Genomic DNA, 22,064 nt, shown 5'->3' with positions numbered 1-22,064 from the left:
CAATCTGTAATTAGCTTTCATTTTAGATCTCTTCCCCTCATCCTCTTTTCATTTTCTGGACCTCTTTGAGGCTTGGGTGACACTGTGTCCTTGGCCATCCTTTATATTACAAGTTGTACCCTATCCAAATTTATCATCCAATCCAGAGTCTGGCGGCTTTTCTCCACTGCTTCCCAGGATAATCTCCAGCCTTTCTCAATGGATTCAGTGCCTAGTTCACAGTCGCCCTCTCTATTCCAACTCGTGTCCTCATAGTTGGGAATTTCAACATGTGGGTTTAGGCTCCCTCAAATGCCCTAACCTCCTGATTCCTCAATTCCTATTGCCTTCACTCAGCTACACAAAGGTGTGGCCACACCCTCATCTTGCCATTGTTCATGTGTTTCACTTAAATGATTAAGACTCTGAAAACCCTTTGTCATTTTTTCCCCTAATCTTATTTTCATTTTTACCACAACCTCCAATCCCTCCACATCTCAGGGTTATTCTAGGCCATCCCCCTTGCCTACAAACACTCCTCCGTCTTTTTCCACATCATTCCCCTCCACGCACTCCAAAATCCAGTCATAATGGCCTACTTTGGTGTTTGTTAAGTTGTTTTTTAGTCACGTCCAACTCTCTGTGACCCCATTTGGGGTTTTCTTGGCAAAGATACTGGAGTGGTTTGTCATTCCTTCTCCAGCTCATTTTAGAAATGAGGAAACTGAGGCAAATAGGGTATAGCGACTTGTCCAGGGTCACACAGCTAGTGTCTGAGGCCATATTTAAACTCAGAAAGATGAATTCCAGGCTGGGGGCTCTCTATACACCCTGGTGCCACCTAGCTGGTCAACTTGCTATTCCTTAAGCATGATGCTCCATCTTGGTCTCTCTGGCTTTGCACTGGCTGTGCCTCGTGCATGGAATGCACTCTCTCCTCAACCCTGTTTGGAATTCATGGTTTCCGTCAAAACTCCCCTTAAGTGCCAGCTTCTACATAAAGTCTTTTCTGATCCCTACTAGCTGTTAGTGCCCTCCCTTCACAAATTACCTTGTGCTCAATTGGCACATATTCTGTATTGTTGAATATATGTCCTATGTTTACTAATACATGTACATGCTGTTTTCCCTACTAAATTATAAGTTACTTGAGGGCAAAGACTATTTCATTTTGGTTTTTGGATCCCCAGTGTCTGGCATATAGCAGGTGCTTAGTAAATGCTTATTGATTGAGGAAACTAAGAGACACTAGGTTTACAGACTTGCTCAATACCAAGTCCAGGTCTTTTGATATCTGTGCCCAGTTCTGTTGTATGCTATTCCTCATAGGTTAGTGGCTTATAAATGCATTTGTAAAAAACACAGAAAAACTTTCACCAATGAATGCAACCTGCCAATCTGCAATTATAAATATGCCATCATCTTCCACTTAATAAGTGTAATGGCAGCTAATGAAGCACTGCCCTTGAGAAATGGTGTGATGGAAGTCATCAGAGAAATGAGCTACCAGGAAAGATGGTGGGTTGGCAACGTGGCATCAGTGAGGAATGGACAGGCCTAACACATTATACCAGAGGTGCTGAACACATGGCCAGCCAGAACCAGATTAAAATGTAATTGGGAAATGTTCAGCCAAATAAATAAATAAATAAATGAATAAATAAATAAAAAAAAGCAACACTGCAACATAGATAATGCTAATTTGTGGTTTTGTAAGTCAATGAGGCCTATAGTACAAACTGGTAAGAAAAACACTTGCATATGATATGATGTCTGACAAAACCAGGAGAACTGTTTATTATGCTGCAATAATGTAAATTAAAACAATTCTGAAAGGCATAAAAACTCTAATCAATTCAGTGACAACTTAGGACTTCAGAGGGTTGATAGGGATCTACCCGCCTTTCTCTTGGCACAGAGGTGGGGGAACTATAGGTGCAGAACGAGGCATATGATGTCAGACTTGGCCAGCGTATTGATGCATTTATTACACATTTACTATGTGCCAACCACTATGCTAAACATTGGAGATATAAGAAAAAGCAAAAACAATCCATGTCTTCAAGAAGCTCACACTCTATTCAAGAGAGATGACATGTGAACAAATATATGTATATATGTACATATGTGTGTATATACATACACACACATATATACATACATATACATATATGATAAATGGGAGATAATCACAGAAGAAAGGTACTAGCATTTAGGAAGGCTGAGAAAAGCTTCTTACAGAAAGTGGAATTTTAGCTAAGATGAAAAAGAAGCCAGGTAAGCCAACCTCTTTTGTTTTACAGATGAGAAAACTGAGGTTCAGAGAGAAGTTACTTGCTCACAGCAGTCACAGAATAGAGAGAGAGCAGGGTATACATAGTGGTTAGAATGTTGAACTTGGAGTCAGGTTGAGACTGAATCCTGCTTCAGAGACCTACTAGTTGTGGGACCTTGGTGACCCTGAACAAGTCACTTAACACTGCTAAGTCTCAGTTTCCTTAATGAGAATAATAACAGTACCTATCTCAGAGGCTCAAATAAGAGAATATGTGTCAAAGCACTTTGAAAATCTTAAGTACTATGTACTATCTATTGTCACTTGAAATTTATTATTATTGTTATTATTTAGTTCACATGGATATTCCAGGTTACAAAGAACTTCCTCCTCACAAAAAGCTGGTGAAATTAGGTACTGAGGTGAACTGATTTTCCCAAAGTCACAAAGCTACATGGAGCACCTAGGTGGTGCAGTAGATAGAGCACCAGGCTTGGAGTCAGGAAGACTTTTCCTGGGTTCAAATCTGGCCTCAGACACTTATTAACTGTGTGATCCTGGGCAAGTCACTTAACCCTGTTTGCCTCAATTTCCACTCTAGTACCTCTGACAAGAAAACCCCAAATGGGGTCATGAAGAATCAGACAGGACTGAACACACACACACACACACACACACACACACACACACACAGAACTAGATAGAAGCAGAGATAGAATTAAAATCTAGACTTCTGGACTTCTAGGCTAATACTTTCCATTACACAACACTGCTTTCCTATAGAGGGTATGAAGCTGACTCAGTGGCTGACCTGCAGTTCCTCACCTACTCCCACAAAGCCCATTTGTGATCAGTCAGAGAGATGCACAGAATCAGTGAATTCATCTCCCTTCTGCACAGGGGAGGCACAGGTACTGGAGAGAGATTATCGTCACTTTATCACCCTAGGCTCTACCAGTCACCAAGCACGCTAGAAAACTGCAGGCCTGCCAAGGAGCTGAGTCACTAGGAGTTCAATAAGCAAAGGAAGCTAAAGGTCACTGGAATGAGAGATAGGATCATGAGTACAAAGATTGGGACAAGGATCTACTTTGTTGTCTGAGCAGCATCCCCTCTTAGACGCAGCATTGCCATTAATAAGAAAACTGCCCTGATGCTATTGATGGAACAGAGAGTCAAGGACTCAATCCTGCTTGATCATTCCCATATATGGGAATTCCCTCTTCATCCCAGCCCCTCTTCCCTACACCCTCTCTCTTAACAAATTGTTAGTGACATCATCCAAATTTTTAAAGCTAAGGTTTGCAAAGTGAGTTTCACGCATCATCAATCCTCACAACTCTGACAGGTAGGTGCTATTAATGTCCCTATTTTAGAGATGAAGAAACAGAGGCTCAGCAGTTAGATGACTTGTTTATGGCCACAGAGCTAATGGAGTCAGAGCCGGATTTGAACTGGAATCCACTCCCACTGCAATGGTTTCTCTCAAGGTGGCTCTTACTAAAAACAAACAAACAAACAAAAAACCAGAAAGAACTAAAATTAATTCATGTTGAAATCTGTGAAGAAGCCAGGAAGGTCATCAATGTGTAGAGGCATTCATAGATTTCCCTCGTTTCGTGGCTAGAAGCAGCTGGTGGCACAGCAGATAGAGGGCTAGGCCTGGAGTCAGCTAGACTTGAGTTCAGATTTGGTCTCACACTTAATTGCTGTGCTCTGCCTCAACTTCCTCATCTATAAAATGGGAGAGCATGTACTTCCCAGGGTTGCTGTGAGTATCAAATAAGATAATATTTGTAAAGCGCTTAGCACAGTTCCTGGAACATGGTACATATTTAATAGATGCTTGTTCCTTTCTCTTTTGCAGGAAACAAGTGGATGAATTAAGTGTATGTTAAATATTATTTAATATATAATTATATTACACACTAATATATAAGATATTAATTACACTATAATATATAAATATATTAAATACTCTTCCTCCCACCCAATACCAGGGTAGGATCACATGCTCTAAGCCCTGAGCTGGAACCATATCCATAATCCCATTCCCAACCTCTGCCTGATCTTCCCATATTACTCAACTGCTCAAAAAACTCATTCTTGGGACAAATCTGCAGAAGCTGAAAAATATGCCACAGGGGGCTCAGACTTGGACTTGTTGCCATCATATCCTGGGGACCCCAAAGTGTCCTCCAGTATGGGATAAGGCTTTCTCCTCTATTTTAGCAAATTTCCACAAACAAAAGTACTAGGTACCTTTTGGGTTTTTCCCTCTTACCCCAAACTACCAACAGACTCTCTGAGAGTTGTTCCTCAAAGCCCCCCAGTCCCGAGTTTGAGAATAAGGGATGAGGGGTAGCTAGGTAGCACAGTGGACAGAGTACCAGCCTTGGAGTCAGGAGGACCTGAGTTCAAATTCGGCCTCAGACACTTACTAGCTGTGCGGCCCTGGGCAAGTCACTTAACCTGATTGCTTCCAGAAAAGGGAGAGGGAGAGAAAATGAGAATAAGGCATGAAAACAATGACACAGTAACAGCTTATAGACAGAAGGCTCTTCTCAGTAGTAATACATTCAGCTGGGATAGAGACAGAGGGAACAATTATAGGGCAAACACATAGTTCTACCCTTTGAGGATTTAGTGGATTGTAGGAAACTGAAGAGAAATATCCCAAGACTCTAGAGCTATACCAGGGCCCAAGGGCAACTGGGCAAAGGATCCTATGAGGTGGAAAGTTTTGTTTTATAACCTTCTCTCCATCGAGATCCCCTGCATCACCCCAGTATTTCCTTTCTATATCTGGATCTTACCCATAAATCCCAAAGGGCCAGAAAGTCTACTTCCCGAGGTAGGCTATAAGACGGAGATAAAAAGGATATTTCATCTTTTCCCATCCCCCACTCCACAATGCAGAAGGAGACACAGCACATTCTCCACATGCTAGTCATATGTCTAAGCACGCAAGTTCAAGTTCATAGTTTTGAGGCTTCCCAGTGGGGGCCAGGCTTCCTCTTTCTGAGACTCAGTTCCTGCACAAATGTTAAACAGTAATGTGGATCAGTTCACACAAGTCTTTCCACATCTCTTTAAAACTGACTTTTCCCTAATTTCTTACAGAGCAATAATTTCCCATTACATTCCAACTTCTATCAGAATTTGTTCAGCTGTTCCCCAAGTGATGGGCATCTCCTTTTGTTTCCATTTCTTGTCATCACAAAAAGAGCTGCTATAAATATCTTTGCACGTATAGGACCTTTTCCTTTTTCTTTGATTTTTTCGAGGCACAAGCAGGGGTGTGCTGATGCTAGCCTGTAACTGCTCACAAGGGCCAATTGTTAGATTTCCAGCATGAGCATTTACATCTCTGAAGTCAGCAAACACTGCAAAGCAGGCTTTGGGTTTGTTTTGTTGATTGTTTTATACTTTAAAAAGTGATGGAGAAAATGTGAATAAATCAGATGAAACTTAAAAATACATGGCAGGCACATTTTTTCAGGAGAACAGGTTGTTAAGCATTTATGAAAATACTCCCCAGAATATCAACTGAGCATGGGTATTGAGTCAAAGGGCATCACAGTTCAGTAACTTTTGCGCATCATTCCAAATTGCTTTCTAGAATGGTTAGACCAATTGCTCTCAGCTCCACCAATGAGGGTTGGGTGGAGGGAGGCTAGAGCTAGCTCTTCAAGCTTCTGGACAGCATTCAAAATGCCTACAGAAGAATCCCCCCGGCATTCCTTCAGTGCAAGGCAGCTGATATGGGGAAAATAAAGGTAAAACTATCCAGGAAATTCATGCTCACTCCAAATTTTGAATTACATCAAATTCAGCTGTCATGATTGCTTCTGGAGGCAGTCGTGATATAATGGGAAGATCATATAATTTGGAGTCAGGAGAGCAGGGTTTAAATCCTGACTGTTCCACTTACTGGCTGTATGATCTCAGGACACTCATACTTCACTTACTTCTCAGCCTCGGATTTCCCATCTGTAAAATGGGGACAATAATGCTTGCTATCTACCTCTGAACTGTTGTGAGAGGACAAATGAAAAAATAAATATGTAAAACACTTTATAAAGCCCTAAAGTGCTATAGAAATGTAAATTATTATTAACACTCCAAACTTTGGTGACATGCTTCTCAATTCTTCCCATCCTGGTGGCTCCAGCCACTACTGCTAATTGTGCCCTTTCTCAAATTTCTCCAATCTTGAATCTCAACCACATCTCCCTTTACCCCTTCATCTAAGTGATTTACACCCAATCCTTTCTAGACACAGGGACATTAACCCTAAATCTCCAGGGCTTAGCAGTAGGAACCAGTGGAAGTTGGAATGGATAGGGAATCAATACATGAGAATTCTCTTTCCCCAGACATTGTATCTCTTCTTTACAATCTCATTCTTCTATTGTTTAACATACATCCCTCTGTCCCAGAGAAACAGATTTCTCTAGAGGTGGCCACCTGATCCTGGGTCCTCTGGTGGAGTCATGTATCTAGAGGTGAGCAAATCCCTTCTCATCTCAAAGCCTCAGATTTTCTATCTGTAAAATGGGGACAATACTACTTGCTATCTACCTCCTCTCAGTCTCAGTTGCCTGGTCTATAAAACAAGAGGATTTGACTCAATGACCCCTAAAGTCCCCTCCAGTTCTAAATCTGTGATGCTATGAATTTGGAAAAAGAACAGCTGCCTCTTTAAGATGAGCTCTTTCTGAGAGACCAAGGGATTATATCCTATGAACAGCTTATAGCAGGAGGGGTAGGAGAACACGCAAATAAATATAGGTCAAACTCTGTTACAGTGAGCTCAAGGGCAGAGTCCTCTTGGTAGTGATCAGACTTGAATAAGGAGGACATTAACATTAGCCAGAGCTTCTGGATCTTCTGAGGCTCAGAATTTGCCGTTGCCTTGGTTATCAGTCACAACGGGATCAAATCTGCAGGAGTCTTACGGAGGGTAAATGTCCAATCATCCCATTTCCCTTCAGCTCAAACCGCTCCCCTTTCCTCCTGTATCCTCTTCCCCTCAATTCCATAACATGGGACAAGTTGTCACATCTAGGAGAGCAGAAACCTCAGACCTATTCGGGGACAACTTCTGAATCCTGAGATGAAGCGTTTACCTCCATGTTCAGGGTCAGCATTTAACAACATCTGGCCTCTTCTCTATTTCCTAAGAACCTATGGCTTATCTGGTAGAAATCAGGTTTAGACTAATTTCTTACACCATATTACACAATAAATTCAAAATAGATATGTGACTGAATATTAAAGATCATACCATTAAAATTAGCATGTGTGTTTCATAGCGATGGGTAGGGGAAGAATTTTTATTCAAACAAGGGATAGCAGCAATTATATACGCTAAAATAGACAATTTTGATTAAATAAAATGGAAAAGCTTTTGTACAAGCAAAACTAGCATCTAGGATAAGATGTAGCATGAGATCAACTAGGAAAAATATTTGCACCGACAACTCTGATAAGGGTTTGATATCCATTTTATATAATAAAAATACATAAGTCCAAAAGCCATTTCCTAATAGATAAGTGGTCAAATGATATGAACAAACTTCAAAATAATTACAGCCTATTAACAACCATATGAAAGAATGCTCCAAATTACAACAACAATGTACAATAACAACAACAACATCTCAGATATTTAACCCCATACCCAGAAAACTGGCAAAGATGACAAAAGCTGGGAACAGTCAATCGAAGGGCTATGGAAAGGTAGGCATATCAGTGCATTACGGTCATGTAGTCATGCAAGGTAGTCACGAATTGGTACAAACACTCTGGAAAACTATTTGGTATGATGCAAATAAAGTGACTAAATGTCCATACCTTTCATCAGAGATTCCACTGGTAGGAATACATTCCCTATGGAAGAACTGACTATCTTGTAAGAAACATGACGAGTATCGACAAGTTTGGAAAGACTTACACAAACTGATGCAAAGTGAAATAAGCAGTTAAGAAAACAACAAAAGGAGGACCAAAAAAACGTAAATAGAAAGAGCCACTGCCACAAAACAGATGAAACTGAATGTTGCAAAATTATAAAGAGCAAACTTTATCCCAAAGAAGAAGTATGAGAAAACATCTCCTTCCCCTCCTTTGCAAAGTTGGTGTCCACACACAGAACATAATATGTCATTTTTTTCTATGTTGATCAGATTTGTTGAATTCTCACCCCACCCCCTACCCTGGCTTTTTCCTCTTAAAAAAAAAAAGCTTTTGTCATAAAGAGATTCCTCTCTGGGAGAGGAAGAGGAGAGATATACAGAGGAAAGTAGGCAATGTAAAAACAAAAGATAATAGTAAAATCTATTTTTTTTAAAAGAAGCCTATCGCTCAAATCAGTCAGCCTGAAGCCCTTGACCTAAGAATACACCCAGAAAACACTAAATCAGGGATTCCTAACCCTTTTTTTATGTCACAGAACCCTTTGGCAATCTGATAAGAGTCTATGGACCCCTTCTCAGAATCATGTTTTTAAAAGAATAAAATGAAATATGTAGGATTGTAAAGGATACTGGTTATATTGATATAGTTACATATATATGTGTGTGCATATACACACATATATACATACACACACACATATACATTTTATATATATATATATATATATATATATATTTATACACACATACACTCATGTAAACTTCATGGATCCCTGGTTAAAAACCCCTGCCATAGATGCTAAACATCCTGCTCACATGTATGCTCTTTAAAGACTCTATTAATATCCTAAACTGAGTAAGAAGATGCTTTTTTTGGTGAGAGAACCAGAATTTCTTTGCTCTCTTCATAGTTTCAACGTCTGACACTTGAAGGAAAAGAGAAAAAGAGTTTAGAAAGTGATGTGAGTTGGCCACAAAGGTCCCTTAAGAGAGTCATAAAGGGATGGCTTTAGGCACTTCTGAAAATAAGTGCAATTAGATCCTTCTTTAGGCAATGTCTGGGGCCTTTTCTACCCCACACAGTCTACCCAACTAAAATAGTTCCCTTATCACTCCTGTTCCTGTCTTCTTTGTTGGACCCGAGGACAGGCCTTTACTCCATGCTCATGGAAAGGGAAACTCAAGCAAAAATTGAAAGAGGCACACAGTGCACACCCCTATGTTGGGAACTCAGAGGAGACCTTGGCAAACTAACTCTAGGATCTGTTTTGCCTTCACTGCCTTCACAACAGCACAACAGTGGTAATGCCCATCCCAATATCCTTACCAGTTCATCAATGCCTGAGAAGGTGTGGTTGGCATTATCCAAGGAATAGACCAGTTGGTATACCCCATCATTGGTCTCACTGTTTCCATAGAAACCAACTCCCACTGCAGCGCTATGCATAAGAACCAAAAAAAAAAAAAGTTAGAGGTAAGGGGAAGGACAGGAGAAAAAAGAGAACCTGATTCTGGTGTTTGCTAGAAAACCTATCCCCTCTACTCTACCCCCATAATGGTGAAGGTTTTGGCCAGGTCTGAATAGACAGCCAGGAGAAGGGAAGCACAAACTTAGGTGCCAGCAATGATTTCTCACCCCAGTAAACTTTCTATATTAGACATTTTCATTTCCTTCTTTTGCATAGGTCCTTTAAAATAAATAAGAGTTCATTAGGGATTTCCCTAAGCAGCCACACTAATTTCTTTTCATGCCTCCCTTTTTCAGGATTATCCTTGATTAGAAGGTCACCGTTTCACCTTTTAAGATTCCCATACCTCCCATCCCGTATTTCCCCACTGGTCAAAATTTTGATACATTTCAGAGCTGAAAGGGACATTAAAGGCTGATTCCCAATGCAGTTGATTCCCCTCCCTACAACATCCTTGGAAGGATAGCCAGCCTTTGCTTGAAGACTGTGAGTGATGAAGAATTTGCCCTTTCATAAGCCAGCACCACTGCTGGACAGGTTCTGTTAGAATGGTCTTCCCTACACTGAGCTGAAACACTTCAAGCTTCCACTCACTGTTTCTAGTTCTGCCCTCTGGGTTCAAGTAGAATTAAGTCTTATCTCTCTTTTACATGGCAGCCTTCAAATATTGGAAGACAGATTCCACATGCCCCTAAACCTTATGTAATTGTGGGACAAACCACTTTCCTTCTCTGACACCGTTTCCTCACACGTAAAATGCTGAGGTTGGATTAGAATAATTTCAAAGGTCCCTTCAAATTGTGGAGTTGAGATTGAAACCCAGGTCACATGACTCCTAGTCCAACATGCTTTTTGCTGTACCAAATCACGCTATTGAAGAGGTTAGGGGTGCTGAGATCCCAAGAATGCCAAGACAGACTGCCTAGAACAAATTCACATACTCAAGCCTTCTCTTAGTCAAGTGGCAAACTGAGAAACTGGGAGGCTTCCAGAGACATGATCTTAGGGCTGGGGCCCAAGCACCCCATCATTGTCAGCACCAGCTATTATTACTGTTAAAGAGGATAATATTTCCTGATATGACTACTTAAGGGCAGCAGATATTCTTAAAAGGAATTAAAAATTATACATGGTATGCCATTCCCTATTTTTAGTAAATGTGGGGTATTTCATTAACCTTTTGGAAAAAACCTCTGCAGATGCTAACTGACCCACAAAGAAAAACTCACAGAAGACACAGATGCAGAGGATTCTCTTACTGTCCAATAGTGAAAGGGATGGGGAGGCAGGGTATTCGGCATTAAAATCTCAAATTTCTATCCTTTCTTCCAAAACATCTTGAAAGAACTGACTAATGCATTAAAAGGTATTGATCCACTCTGAAGATGGAATTGATTCTGGGCTAGAATCTGGCTTTGTCCTGATCTACTGTCCAAGAACAGCATTCAGAAGAAAGAAAAGGGGATGGATAGGGGCAGAGGTCAGAAAAGCACCTAACTCCGGGATAGCTGCCCAGTGAATAATATGTTCAGTGCAGTGCCAGACTAATTATTTAGGGAGTCTTTGCTGGCGGTTTTTGCTTAGGGTTGACAAAACCCAAGCCAGCTGTGGAATTACCCATCCTTCCTGATTAAAGAAGGCCAATCTTCATTCTACTGTCAGTTGATTTTCTGGACTTTGTTCTTTATTGAATTTCTGAATTTTAACACTATTACTCAGCTGCAGTCTCGCCCTCAAACTTTCCTCCTCACCCTGGAACATTCACCTGCTCCCCTTGTGGCATTCTCAACCCAAACATTCCTCTGCTATGCCAGCCTCATTTTCCCTTCTCCCACTGGAGATTACTAAAATCACCTTGTTGGTGTTGTTCAATTGTTTCCATTATGTCCAACTCTTTATGACCCCATTTGAGGTTTTCTTGACAAAGATCCTGGAGTGGTTTGCCATTTCCTTCTCCAGCACATTTTACAGATGAGGAAACTGAGGCAAACAGGATTCAGTGACTTGCCCAGGGTCACACAGCTGGTAAGTATCTGAGGCCAGATTTGAACTCACAAAGATGAGTCTCCCTGACTCCAGGCCCAACACTCCATCCACTGTGCCACCAATGGCACATGGTAAACACTTAAGAAATGTTTGTTGTATGATTTCTAAAGTCATCTAATCTATATAATCCATTTGCTCAGGATTTTAATTATTTGATAGTAAATAAGTTGAGGTTTTCTTTTTTAAGGAAAAATATTTCTGTGTTCACATTAAACTAGCCCAGTCATGAGGCAGCTAGGTGGCACCTGGCCTGGAGTCAGGAAGACTCTTCTTCCTGAGTTCAAATCTGGCCTCAGTGACCTTGGCTAGGTGACCCTGGGTAAGTCACTTAACTCTGTTTGTCTTCAGTTTCCTCATCTATAAAATGAGCCAGAGAAGGAAACGGCAAGCCAGTCCAGTATCTTCGCCAAGAAAACCCCAAATGGGGTCACAAAGAGTCAGATACAACTGAAAAACAACTAAACAATGCCCAGCCCAGTCATGAGGGGATCCTGGCAGGAGCACTGGGTAGGGAGGCATCTAACATAGGATCAGGCTCCCCCTGGTCATGACTGCACGACTCAGACGGCTCCAAATCAGAAACCAAATTTAACAGAAGAGCACTGCCCAAGGCCAGGCCCCTGCTGCCCCACAAGGGGCCCTGCTGGCCATGGGGACCTTTCGCCAGCCCTACCCTTCCAGGTCAGGAAACTCACCAGCAGATGAGTCCAGCCGCCACAGAGGTCCAGGTGACGCAGGAAGATTTGGGTTGCTTGGTCTGTACGTCCTCATCTTGGTTACAGCAGCACAAGCAAATCAGGTAGGCGGTGACGAAGATCAAGTTCAGGCCCAAGCAGATGCCGGCCACGAGCCCCAGTAACAGCAGCGACTGAAAAAGTAACAAGACTTATGTTTTAGAGAGGGGCATCGAGGCTGGCAAAGTGGTTGTGCCGCAGGTAGGCAGGTGATGTGGGTACTGTTGTGTCCATTTTACAGGAGAAAAGGCTCATCGAAGACAGTGGGGGTGTGGGGAGGGAAGAGTCTTAACGGGGGTCCGTGAACTCACTGATAACTATTTCAACACAATTGATTCCCTTTGTAATTCTACATATTTAGTAACAGTTTATCCCGAACACAGTTTGTTTGTACAGGGTTGTTGGCATATTGTCTCCTCCATCAGACTGGGAGCCCCTCAAGAGCATGGACCGTCTAGTGCTTTTCTTTGTAGCCCCAACTGCTTAGCACGGTAATTGGGCACATAGTAGGTACTTAATAAATGCTTAATGACTAACTGAGAAGGGGAGCCTAGGCTTCAGAAGACTGACGGAGAGATTCATAACAAAAAGTTCAAAACCCTTGAGGTACGGTGACAGAAAGTCAGTCAACAAGCATTTATCAAGCCCCTACTATGTAGCAGTTACTGTGCTAGGTGCTAGGGTACAAAGACAGGCAAAGACAGTCCTTGCCCTTTCCCAACATTTGTACCTTCAGAATCAAAATCTTGAATTGCTCGTTAGTGTTGTTTAACACCATGGTATACTAAATTTTTAAGGAGAGTTTAAGGAATGAACAAAATAATGCATGGCTAAGGGAAGAATCTGTAGGTAATAAGGAATTTGTGGGTCTTTTTACAAAAGACAGTTTAAGTATGTTGACACCCTCAAGGAACTCACATTCCATGGCAGAGACGACATGCAAATAAGTGGGCATTTACAAGACACATACATAGCCAATATCAAAGCTGGAACTCAAGCCCAGGTCTTCTGACTTCCCAAACCAGAGCTCTTTCCACCAGGACTGGAGTTAAACTTCCACAACACGAGGGGGAACAGAACAAGTATTCATTAAGAGTCTACTGTGTGCCGGGCACTGTGCTGATGTGTTTTACAAATACTATCATTTGATCCAGGAAACACAGGGGCCCTTTTGTCCTTGGGAGAGATAGAGAGAAAAAAGGAACCAAACTGTTAATATATATCTGACAAACATCTATTGAGTACCTAGTGTGTGCAGAGAATCATGCTAGGCATTAAGGTTGATATAAAAAAAAATACCAGATATGATGGCCTCTATCCCTTAGGAATTTATGGTATATAACTGAGGAAGCCAGTTACAGACAGGAAACATTTAAGCCCGCTACACTTAGTCACTATGTGTGGGATACAGTAAGTAATAAAAGAGTTCAGAGAATGGGAAAATCAACGTGAGCTGGAACAGTCAGAGGTCTCCTGGAAGAAGGAGAAGATGAGCTGGCTCCTAAACGAGTGATCATTGGATAAGAGGAAGGGAGGTTTACCTCTTCTCTCTCACAGAATCCAGTTGTTTATTAAGCACACACTCTGTCGCAAGTCCTATGACCTAAAACTCTTAGACCGTGGGCTAACACAGAAATAGCAGAAGGCAGTCCTTGATCCCATGGGGATCATGGTCCAGCTGAGAGGCATGGGACAGTATCATAGCATATAATTCAATAAGTATTTATTGAGTGACTGCTATGGACCTGACACTGTTGTAGGCACTGGGGATGCAGAAATCATCAAATCTAACTCCATTTTATAGAAACTAAGGCCCAGAGAAAGGAACCGACTTGCTTTTTAATTTTTTTTAATTTTTTTTTAACAACTCTAATACTTTATTTTTCTCCAATTACATGTAAAAACAATTTTTAACATTCATTTAAAAAAATATTTGAGGTCTAAATTCTCTCCCTCCCTCCCTAAACTCCTCATTGAGAAGGCAAGCAATTTGATACAGGTTATACATGTATACTCATGCAACATATATTTCTATATTAGTCATACTGTGAAAGAAAACACAGACAATAAAAAAAAGAAAGTTATAAAAAGTATGTATGCTTCACTCTGCATTCAGATTCCATCAGTTCTTTCTCTGGAGGTGGATAGCATTTTTCATCATAAGTCCTTCAGAGTTGTCTTGGATCTTTGTATTGCTGCTGGGAACAGCCAAGTCATTCACAGTTGATCACGGTACAATGCTACTGTTGCTGTGTACACTGTTGTCCTGATTCTGCTCATTTCACTTTCCATCAGTCCATGGAGTCATTAGCTTCTACTTCTCCAATTCTAATTTTTAAGGAATTATTTTCTTCAGTGAGCTTTTGTACCTCTTTTTCCATTTGGCCAATTCTGCTTTTTAAGGAGTTCTCTTCAATGGATTTTTGCACATCTTTTTTCCCTTTTGCCAATTTCTTTATCTTCATTGGATTTTCATGCCTCTTTTACCATTTGGCCTATTCTGTTTTTTAAGGTGCTAGTTTCTTCAGTATTTTCTTGTGTGTCCTCCTTTACCACGCTACTCATTTTTTTCATGATTTTTTTTTGCATCTCTCATTTCTTTTCCCAATTCTTCCTCTACCACTCCTGTTTGATTTTTAAAATTCTTTTTGAGCACTTCCAGGAATTCTTTTTTGGGCCTGAGATCAATTCACAGTTTTCTTTGAGGATTTGGATATAGTTGTCTTGACACTGTTGTTTTCTTCTGAGTTTGTTTTAATCTTCTCTATCCCCATAGTAACTTTATGTGGGCAGGTTATTTGTTTTTGCTTGCTCACTTTTCTCGCTTATTTCTTGATTTTCAACTTTATGTTAAAGTTGGGCTCTGCTCCTGGGGTGGAGGGGGCACTGTTCCAAGTTTAGGGTTTTTCATGCTACAGTTTGCAGAGCTAGCTGTGGGGTCTGTAAGTTTTCAATTCTTCCAAAATGGTATGATCTAAGGAAAGGTGTGGTCACTGCTCTCCTGGCCTATGCTCTGGTTTGTGAGTGACCGCAAGCACCCTTTTCTGCCCTGGACCTGCGACCAGGGTGCCTGCTCCTACTAGCGTTCTTCTTTACCCTGGGACTGCAATCCGGAACCGCATATAAGTAATGCAATAGAGTCCTGCCCCCCCGTGTCAGCAAGGAGTCCCCTGTAACCTCCTTTTGACAAGTTGTCCGACCCGCTTAGTATCTATTGGCTGAGAGCTCCAGAAGCCAATTCAATTGCCTACTAAGGCCTGCTACTAGCTTGCCAGGGATTTACCCACACTCCCCTCTTATCCCAGTGACACAGACTTTTCCTGCTGACCTAAGTTGTATTGGGCTGGAAAATTGTTTCACCTTGTTCTTGTGTTAGTTCTGCTACTTCAGAATGTGTTTTGAAGCATTATTTTAAAGTTGTCTGGAGAGAAATTGGGAGAGCTCAGGTGAGTTCCACCACCTTGGCTCGCTGTTCCCCCCACTCCTCCTGTACTGACTTGCTTAAAGTCAAGTCATATAGCTCATTAGCGGCAGAGCAGGAACTAGAATTTAAGTATTCTAATTTCTATTATTATGTTTTAACTTTTTAAAAAATGTGTTTTATTTCACAGAACAAGCATTTCCATAACACAGTACAATAAAAAAAAGACGACTGCACATGAAACTACACGTCTACCAGGTACAACTTGCTAGTCTCTCCAAATATACAACAAAGTTATCAAGCAAATTTCTTTTTTTTCCCCCTCTATCCCACCTCCCTGTTCTCTCTCATATATATGTATATCTGTATGTGTGTTTATGTATATGTATGCATGTATGTATATAGGTACATGTACCTATATATGTATATATGCATGTATACATATGGGGGTATGTGTGCATATGTGTGTGGTGTGTGTGTGTGTGTGTGTGTATATATGTATATATATATAATTATTCTATACATATTTCTATTTATCAGTTCTCTAGATACAGATAGTGTCTTTCTTCATATGTCCTTTATTTTTGATTTGTGTATTCATAATAGTCAAAATGACTTAGTCGCTCAAAGCTGTTCTTAAAACAATACTGCTGTTACTGTCTACTGTATAAAATTCTCTTGCTTCTGCTCACTTTGTTCTTCATCATCCCTATGACTATCTCTTACAGTATATGGAACCCTGACAAAGCAACTTACAAGCTAACGAAGTCATCAAGGAAGAACAGCAGAACATATCAGCAGTTAAATGAATTCTAGCCCTTCGGGGCAGGAGGCATGACCTGGTTATCTCAGCAACAGGTCACTCCCTCTGGCCTGCTCAACTCCTAAAATATTCTATCGAGGGTATTACTATGATGAGGACCCCTGAATAAGTCCTCCTCCTCACTACTGCCTCCAGCCACCTCCAATCCCTAACACTACCAGATGGCCACCATCTGGCTTAAAGTTTAAGTACCTGCCAACCAGAGTTGGGCTAGTCTCCAACTGGCCGCTTGGACCTCGGGGCTCACCATATGCCCAGCAACACTCTTTGGTCCAACAACACCTGCAGCTTTCCATTCTGTGGTCTGAGCTAGTCCAGCTTCAGGGAAGAATGTATACAGGGAGAAAGGCAGACCAGATGCTGCTCAATAAGCCAATAATAAATACTGCATTTCTATCATTGGCATATTTTGTCTGTTGGAAATCGTATCGTTGGGGCCAGACAAAGAGAGCCAGCAGATACTTTCCTTGTTCTCAGTCATCTCCCAGTTTAATGGGGGAAGGAAGACAGGCACACTTAGGGAGAAAAAAAAAACACTAAACCAAAAACAAATAACAAATAACAAAAATATCAGTCAGTCTCTCTCCACTCCAAATGACTCGACTTCTCTGAAAAGCTCAAAAGGTCAGTAGAATCCCATCAGAAACTCCTCCCCCACACAAGGCACCCTCAACCACCAATGAAACCAGTGGAATCTCTCTACCCTGTCCTTTCTTCTAAACCAGGGGATCCATGAGTTTGGATAAGGGGGAAAAATGTTCTCTCTCTAGATGGTCTTGCCTCTCATTCACAACTTGGAGGTTGCAGTAACTCTTAGACAACATTCTAGCAGAACAGCTGGAGGACAATCCTCCGGGGCTGTCCTCACTCACACCGCCTGATGAAAGGGTAGAGTGGGAACCACTCTCTGGTAGGATGAATGAGAGAGAATGCTGGGATATCCCTTTGGAGTCTCTTGGAGGAAAAAGTGCTAGAGAAACAGGGAAAGAATCAGAGGAAACAGGGAAATGGGGCTGGGGAGAGGGGCAGGTTGAGGTGCCATTAACAGTGTCCAGGAGGCAAAAGTATGATGTGACTGGTACATAAAGGAGGTAGTCCCCCAACTCCAACATGGATATTACATTCCCCAAAGTAGAAAATTAGGTACTGGAGGGAAGGGAAGGAGAAACAAATTCAGAAGACTCACATCCCTGAAGCCATCTTCAATGTGTAGGTGAGAGGAGACCCATACATACCACTCAAGTTCCAGTGCTTGGTAAGTTTTAGACCTTAGAGATGGTCAGTCAATCAACAAATATTTATTAAAGTTATGTGCCCGTACTAAGTGCTGGAGATACAAAGAAAGACAAAAAAAACATGGTCCCTGCCCTCAGGAAATACATATTCTAATGGGAGAGACCACATGTAAATGATTTTTGCTGTTCAGTCATTTCAGTTGTGTCCAACTCTTCATGACTCCATTTGGGATTTTCTTGGCAAAGATCCTAAGAATGGTTTTCCATTTCCTTCTCCTGTTCATTTTACAGATGAGGAAACTGAGGCAAACAGGGTTATGTGACTTGCCCAGGGTCACACAGCAAGTACATATCTGAGGCTAGATGTGAACTCAGGAAAATTAGTCCTCCTGACTCCAAATTTGGTGCTCTATCCTTTGCACTACCTGCTGCCCTATAAGTAACTAGGTTATAAGATATATCTATAGATACATCTATACATCCTCTCTTTCTCTCTCTTCTCTCTCTCACAGTTGGATGGGAGTCTGTGAGGTGAAGACATGACATTAGTGGGGTAAGGAGGCTGGGCAAGGTGGGATTTGAGTTGAGTCTTGAAGGAGGCCAGGGAAGCTAAAAGCAGGAGCTAAGGGACAGAGCATTCCAGGCGTGGGGGACAGTCAGCTGGCCTGTCAGAGCTATAACTGTCTGTCAGTAGATCTCTCCTGGCTTGAGGTCAGACATGAGAGGATACAACTGGCCATGCTCCATGTCCAACACCAGCTCCATTTGCTTCAGAGAAGGAAAAAAAGTCAAACCCTTTCTCCAAATTCAATGTTCCAGTACCCTTAGGAACCCAGGCACCGATGAGACTTTTCTGAACCTATGCTACCAGGCGACCCTCCTCTGAAGCAAAGACTCTAGGGCCAGAAGCACAAGAGCCTTCCCCACAGAGATCCCTTCTGTAATGGAGTCAGGGCTCTTCTGCTCCTCTACCCTAATTCTTCACAGACAGGCAGCCTAGTCTAGATAGCAATCTCTGCTCCTACATCTCTAGAATCTTAGATTTTTCTGAGCTGGAAGGTGCTTTAGCCTTTTGGCCAACCCCTTAGTAGACAGATGGGAAAGTCAGCCCAGGAAGGAAAAATCATTTGGCCAGGCTGGCTAGAGGAAAAGGTGGACTGTGAACACCGGGCTTTGGGAAACCACAGAAGAGTCGAGAGGGGCAGGAAGGGGAAGAAAAGGACTCTTAAAGTGGTAAAACAAATCTGCCACATTGGCACTGGGAAGACAAGTCCTCTTGGTTTTTTAGGGAGGCAGAGAACTGAATTATATTTCATGGAGATGGGAGGGATTTCAGGACTATTTCAATTTCTCCTATATTGTTCCTCTAACATAAACAGCCTGTGGGGACATCCTAATGTCACACACTCCCCAAGTCCATCAGTCTAATATAGAAGCTGGCTACAGACAGGTTACTGAAAGTATAATCCCCTCTCAGCAAACACACACTCTGAAGTCCTTTGTTAGGATTTTTTCACCTCAAAATCCCTCCTCTTTGGCGAGAACATATAGCAGCATGGGAAGGGGAGAGAGTCTGACATGGAAGGGGAGGCCTCTGGATGGGAAAGGAGCATTTAACTAGACAAACCATCTTCTCATAGGTCTCTGTAAAATGTCACCTGCCTCTCAGGAATAATCAACTACTTTTATGTATGTATTTAACACGGCAGGTCCTCTGAGTGGATGTGGATATGTGTGTGCATATGCATGTGTGTATGCGTGCGTGTGCTCAAGCGTGTGTATGCTGTGTGCGTATGTGTGTGCGTTGGGTGAGGGGTGTCTATGTGTATGTGCATGTGTGTATTTTGTGTGCAGAAGGGGACCACACACTCTAAGTGGAAGGCAAGAGCTCTATTCTTCTGCTGCTACGCCGCAGCTGGCAGAGAACTATTTAACCATCTCCCCTCCAACTCTCCAGATAGGATGACTTACTAGCAGTGCCCTAGAGGCAGAGAATCACAGAACCATAGAACGTCAGCTAAATTAGCTAACCCAGACCAGTCATGTTATTGATGAAAAAAACTTGACACGTAAGGTCACACAGTTAGTTATTAAATAAAGGGCAGTGGTAGGTGAAGAATCCATCTCCTCATTCTCTGAGCATCACCTATTAGGCTTCCTATATTTTCCCGCTATATTCCCACCCCAAACCACAGATCTGTAATACTTGTATCCTCCCATGGACTCTCACTAATACTGAATTTCACTTCATAATCACTGATACCACATAACTGTCGCACCCCATGGTGGTTTTTTCAATTCAAAAATTGATTAATAATCTTTCATCCTGTAATCGTCGTGTGGTATAATTCTGTTCATCAAGCTGCTTAAAAGATAAACAGAGCAGCCATGTATTCACCAGTGACATACAGATACACATTTATCTCATGCATTGTGAACTGTGAGCCTAGAATTCTTAGTGCATGCACATTGTTAGTATTTCAATTTTTCTTTTCTTTTTTTTTTTTAAATATGAGGCAATTGGGGTTAAGTGACTTGCCCAGGGTCACACAGTTAGTAAGAGTCAAGTGTTTGGTCTGAGGCCAGATTTGAACTCAGGTCCTCCTGACTCCATGGCCGGCGCTCTATCCACTGTGCCACTTAACTACCTCACTATTTCAATTTGAATGTATTCCATGCATCCTAATCTTGTACCCAAAGACAGTTTAGTAATAAACGATTTTTAAGTAATACTGGCACAATTTTTCAAAAAACTTCACATAATGGCTGCACCCCACTTTGGGCATAAATCTGCAATGATTATGCAGCGAGATACAGTAATAACCAGTATCTATAGAAAAGCACTTTATGTATTTTATATCACTTTACTCTCAAAACAACTCTGGGAAGTAAGAGCTACTGTTATTTTGTTGCTGTGTGTGTGTGTTTTTTTTAAAGGCAATATGGCTTAAGTGACTTGCCCAAGGTCACAAAGCTAGTAAGTGTCTGAGGCTGGATTTGAACTCAGGACTCCAGAGCAAACGCTCTATTCACTGCACCACCTAGCTGCCCTGTGCTATTGTTATGAACCCCCATTTTACAGATGAGGAAACTGTGGCTGAGAGAACTTAAGTGACTTTCCAAGAGTCATATAGGTAGTCAGTATCTGTGGGCAGGATTCGAACTCTGGTCTCCCTGGCTCCAAGTCCAACACTTTATTCACTATAACGACTATTGCTTTAGTTCTAAATCCATTGCTCTATCTACTATACCACATTGCCTTGATACACATATCCAATACCATGTTCCAAATTCCTAAAACCCACACCTCCATAAATACAACCTTAGCCCCATTATTCACCAATTTTAGGAAGGTTTTAGTTTGTTTGTTTTTAGTTTTTTCATTTTTTAACAACGAAACCCGGATTTGGAAACATTTCCCTCCAATGGGGTACTTCAGAGCAGGTGAGCATCAGAGCAATACTGCTTGAGAATCAGCTGTGACCAAGGCACCACTCTGATCACAGGACAAGATAGCAGCTCCTTTTCTTCATAGGGGACATGATAGCCTGGACCTAAGGCACCTCAGTAATGGTCCCTCCTCTGGGAGCCTAACCTGGAGGCTGAGGAAGGGGCGACCACCTTCTTGGGACGGCCTGTAGAAGGAGAGATGCCCAGTACAGGAACGACCCTGTTGGGCAGAAATGGGGCTTTAAGAAGGGCAAGGATCATTCAGGGGAAGGCAACTCTCCCTGACCATTAGCTCCCAGAGGGTTGACTTGTTTTCTCTGGTTCAGAGAGAGCCCAGTGTGACAGTCTAGTGACTCTGATGAATGCTGGGGATGAATACCATTTCCTCATCATGACTTTCTGGTCTCAGCTACACTGGGCATGGGGCCCAAGGAAGATGCTTTCTCCCTCTAGGTAATTGGGCAGCATGGTACAATGGGAAGAGTGATGATCTGGAATAAAAAGGCCTGTTCAAATTCTGGCTCTCAGACACTTAACCACTGTTGTGACTGTGGACGAGTCACTTAACTTTTCTGGGCCTCTGTAACATGACAGGGTGGGACTACACGATCCTAGGTCTAAACCTAGGATCCAATGCCCTCCGGCCTATCAACAAGGAGATCTCAATTTTGGCTTCCTCTCACCCCTTCCTGGATGTTGGAATGAGGGTAG

The 22,064-nt window shown here is 41.9% G+C and overlaps 1 protein-coding gene across 2 annotated transcripts in view; it reads right to left on the bottom strand.

Moving 5' to 3' along the window:
- TTYH2 (tweety family member 2) overlaps positions 1–22,064 on the bottom strand; it is a 90,588-nt gene that overhangs the window by 58,428 nt on the left and 10,096 nt on the right. Inside the window, exons 2-3 of one of the 2 annotated variants that reach the window (XM_021002519.1) lie at positions 12,386–12,558; positions 9,503–9,614 (exon numbers count right to left, since the gene is read on the bottom strand). In XM_021002519.1, the coding sequence (XP_020858178.1) occupies positions 9,503–9,614; positions 12,386–12,558 (285 nt within the window). Of the gene's footprint in view, positions 1–9,502; positions 9,615–12,385; positions 12,559–22,064 lie in introns of those variants that run through there. The other variant, XM_021002520.2, reaches the window with a different exon arrangement.

This window comes from Phascolarctos cinereus, unplaced genomic scaffold, assembly GCF_003287225.1.
Source record: "Phascolarctos cinereus isolate Bilbo 61053 unplaced genomic scaffold, phaCin_HiC Scaffold_5;HRSCAF=322, whole genome shotgun sequence".
In the NCBI taxonomy this organism is placed as follows: domain Eukaryota; kingdom Metazoa; phylum Chordata; class Mammalia; order Diprotodontia; family Phascolarctidae; genus Phascolarctos; species Phascolarctos cinereus.
The sequence above is the reverse complement of the archived record's forward strand: the minus strand, read 5'-3'. Positions and strand labels throughout refer to the sequence as shown.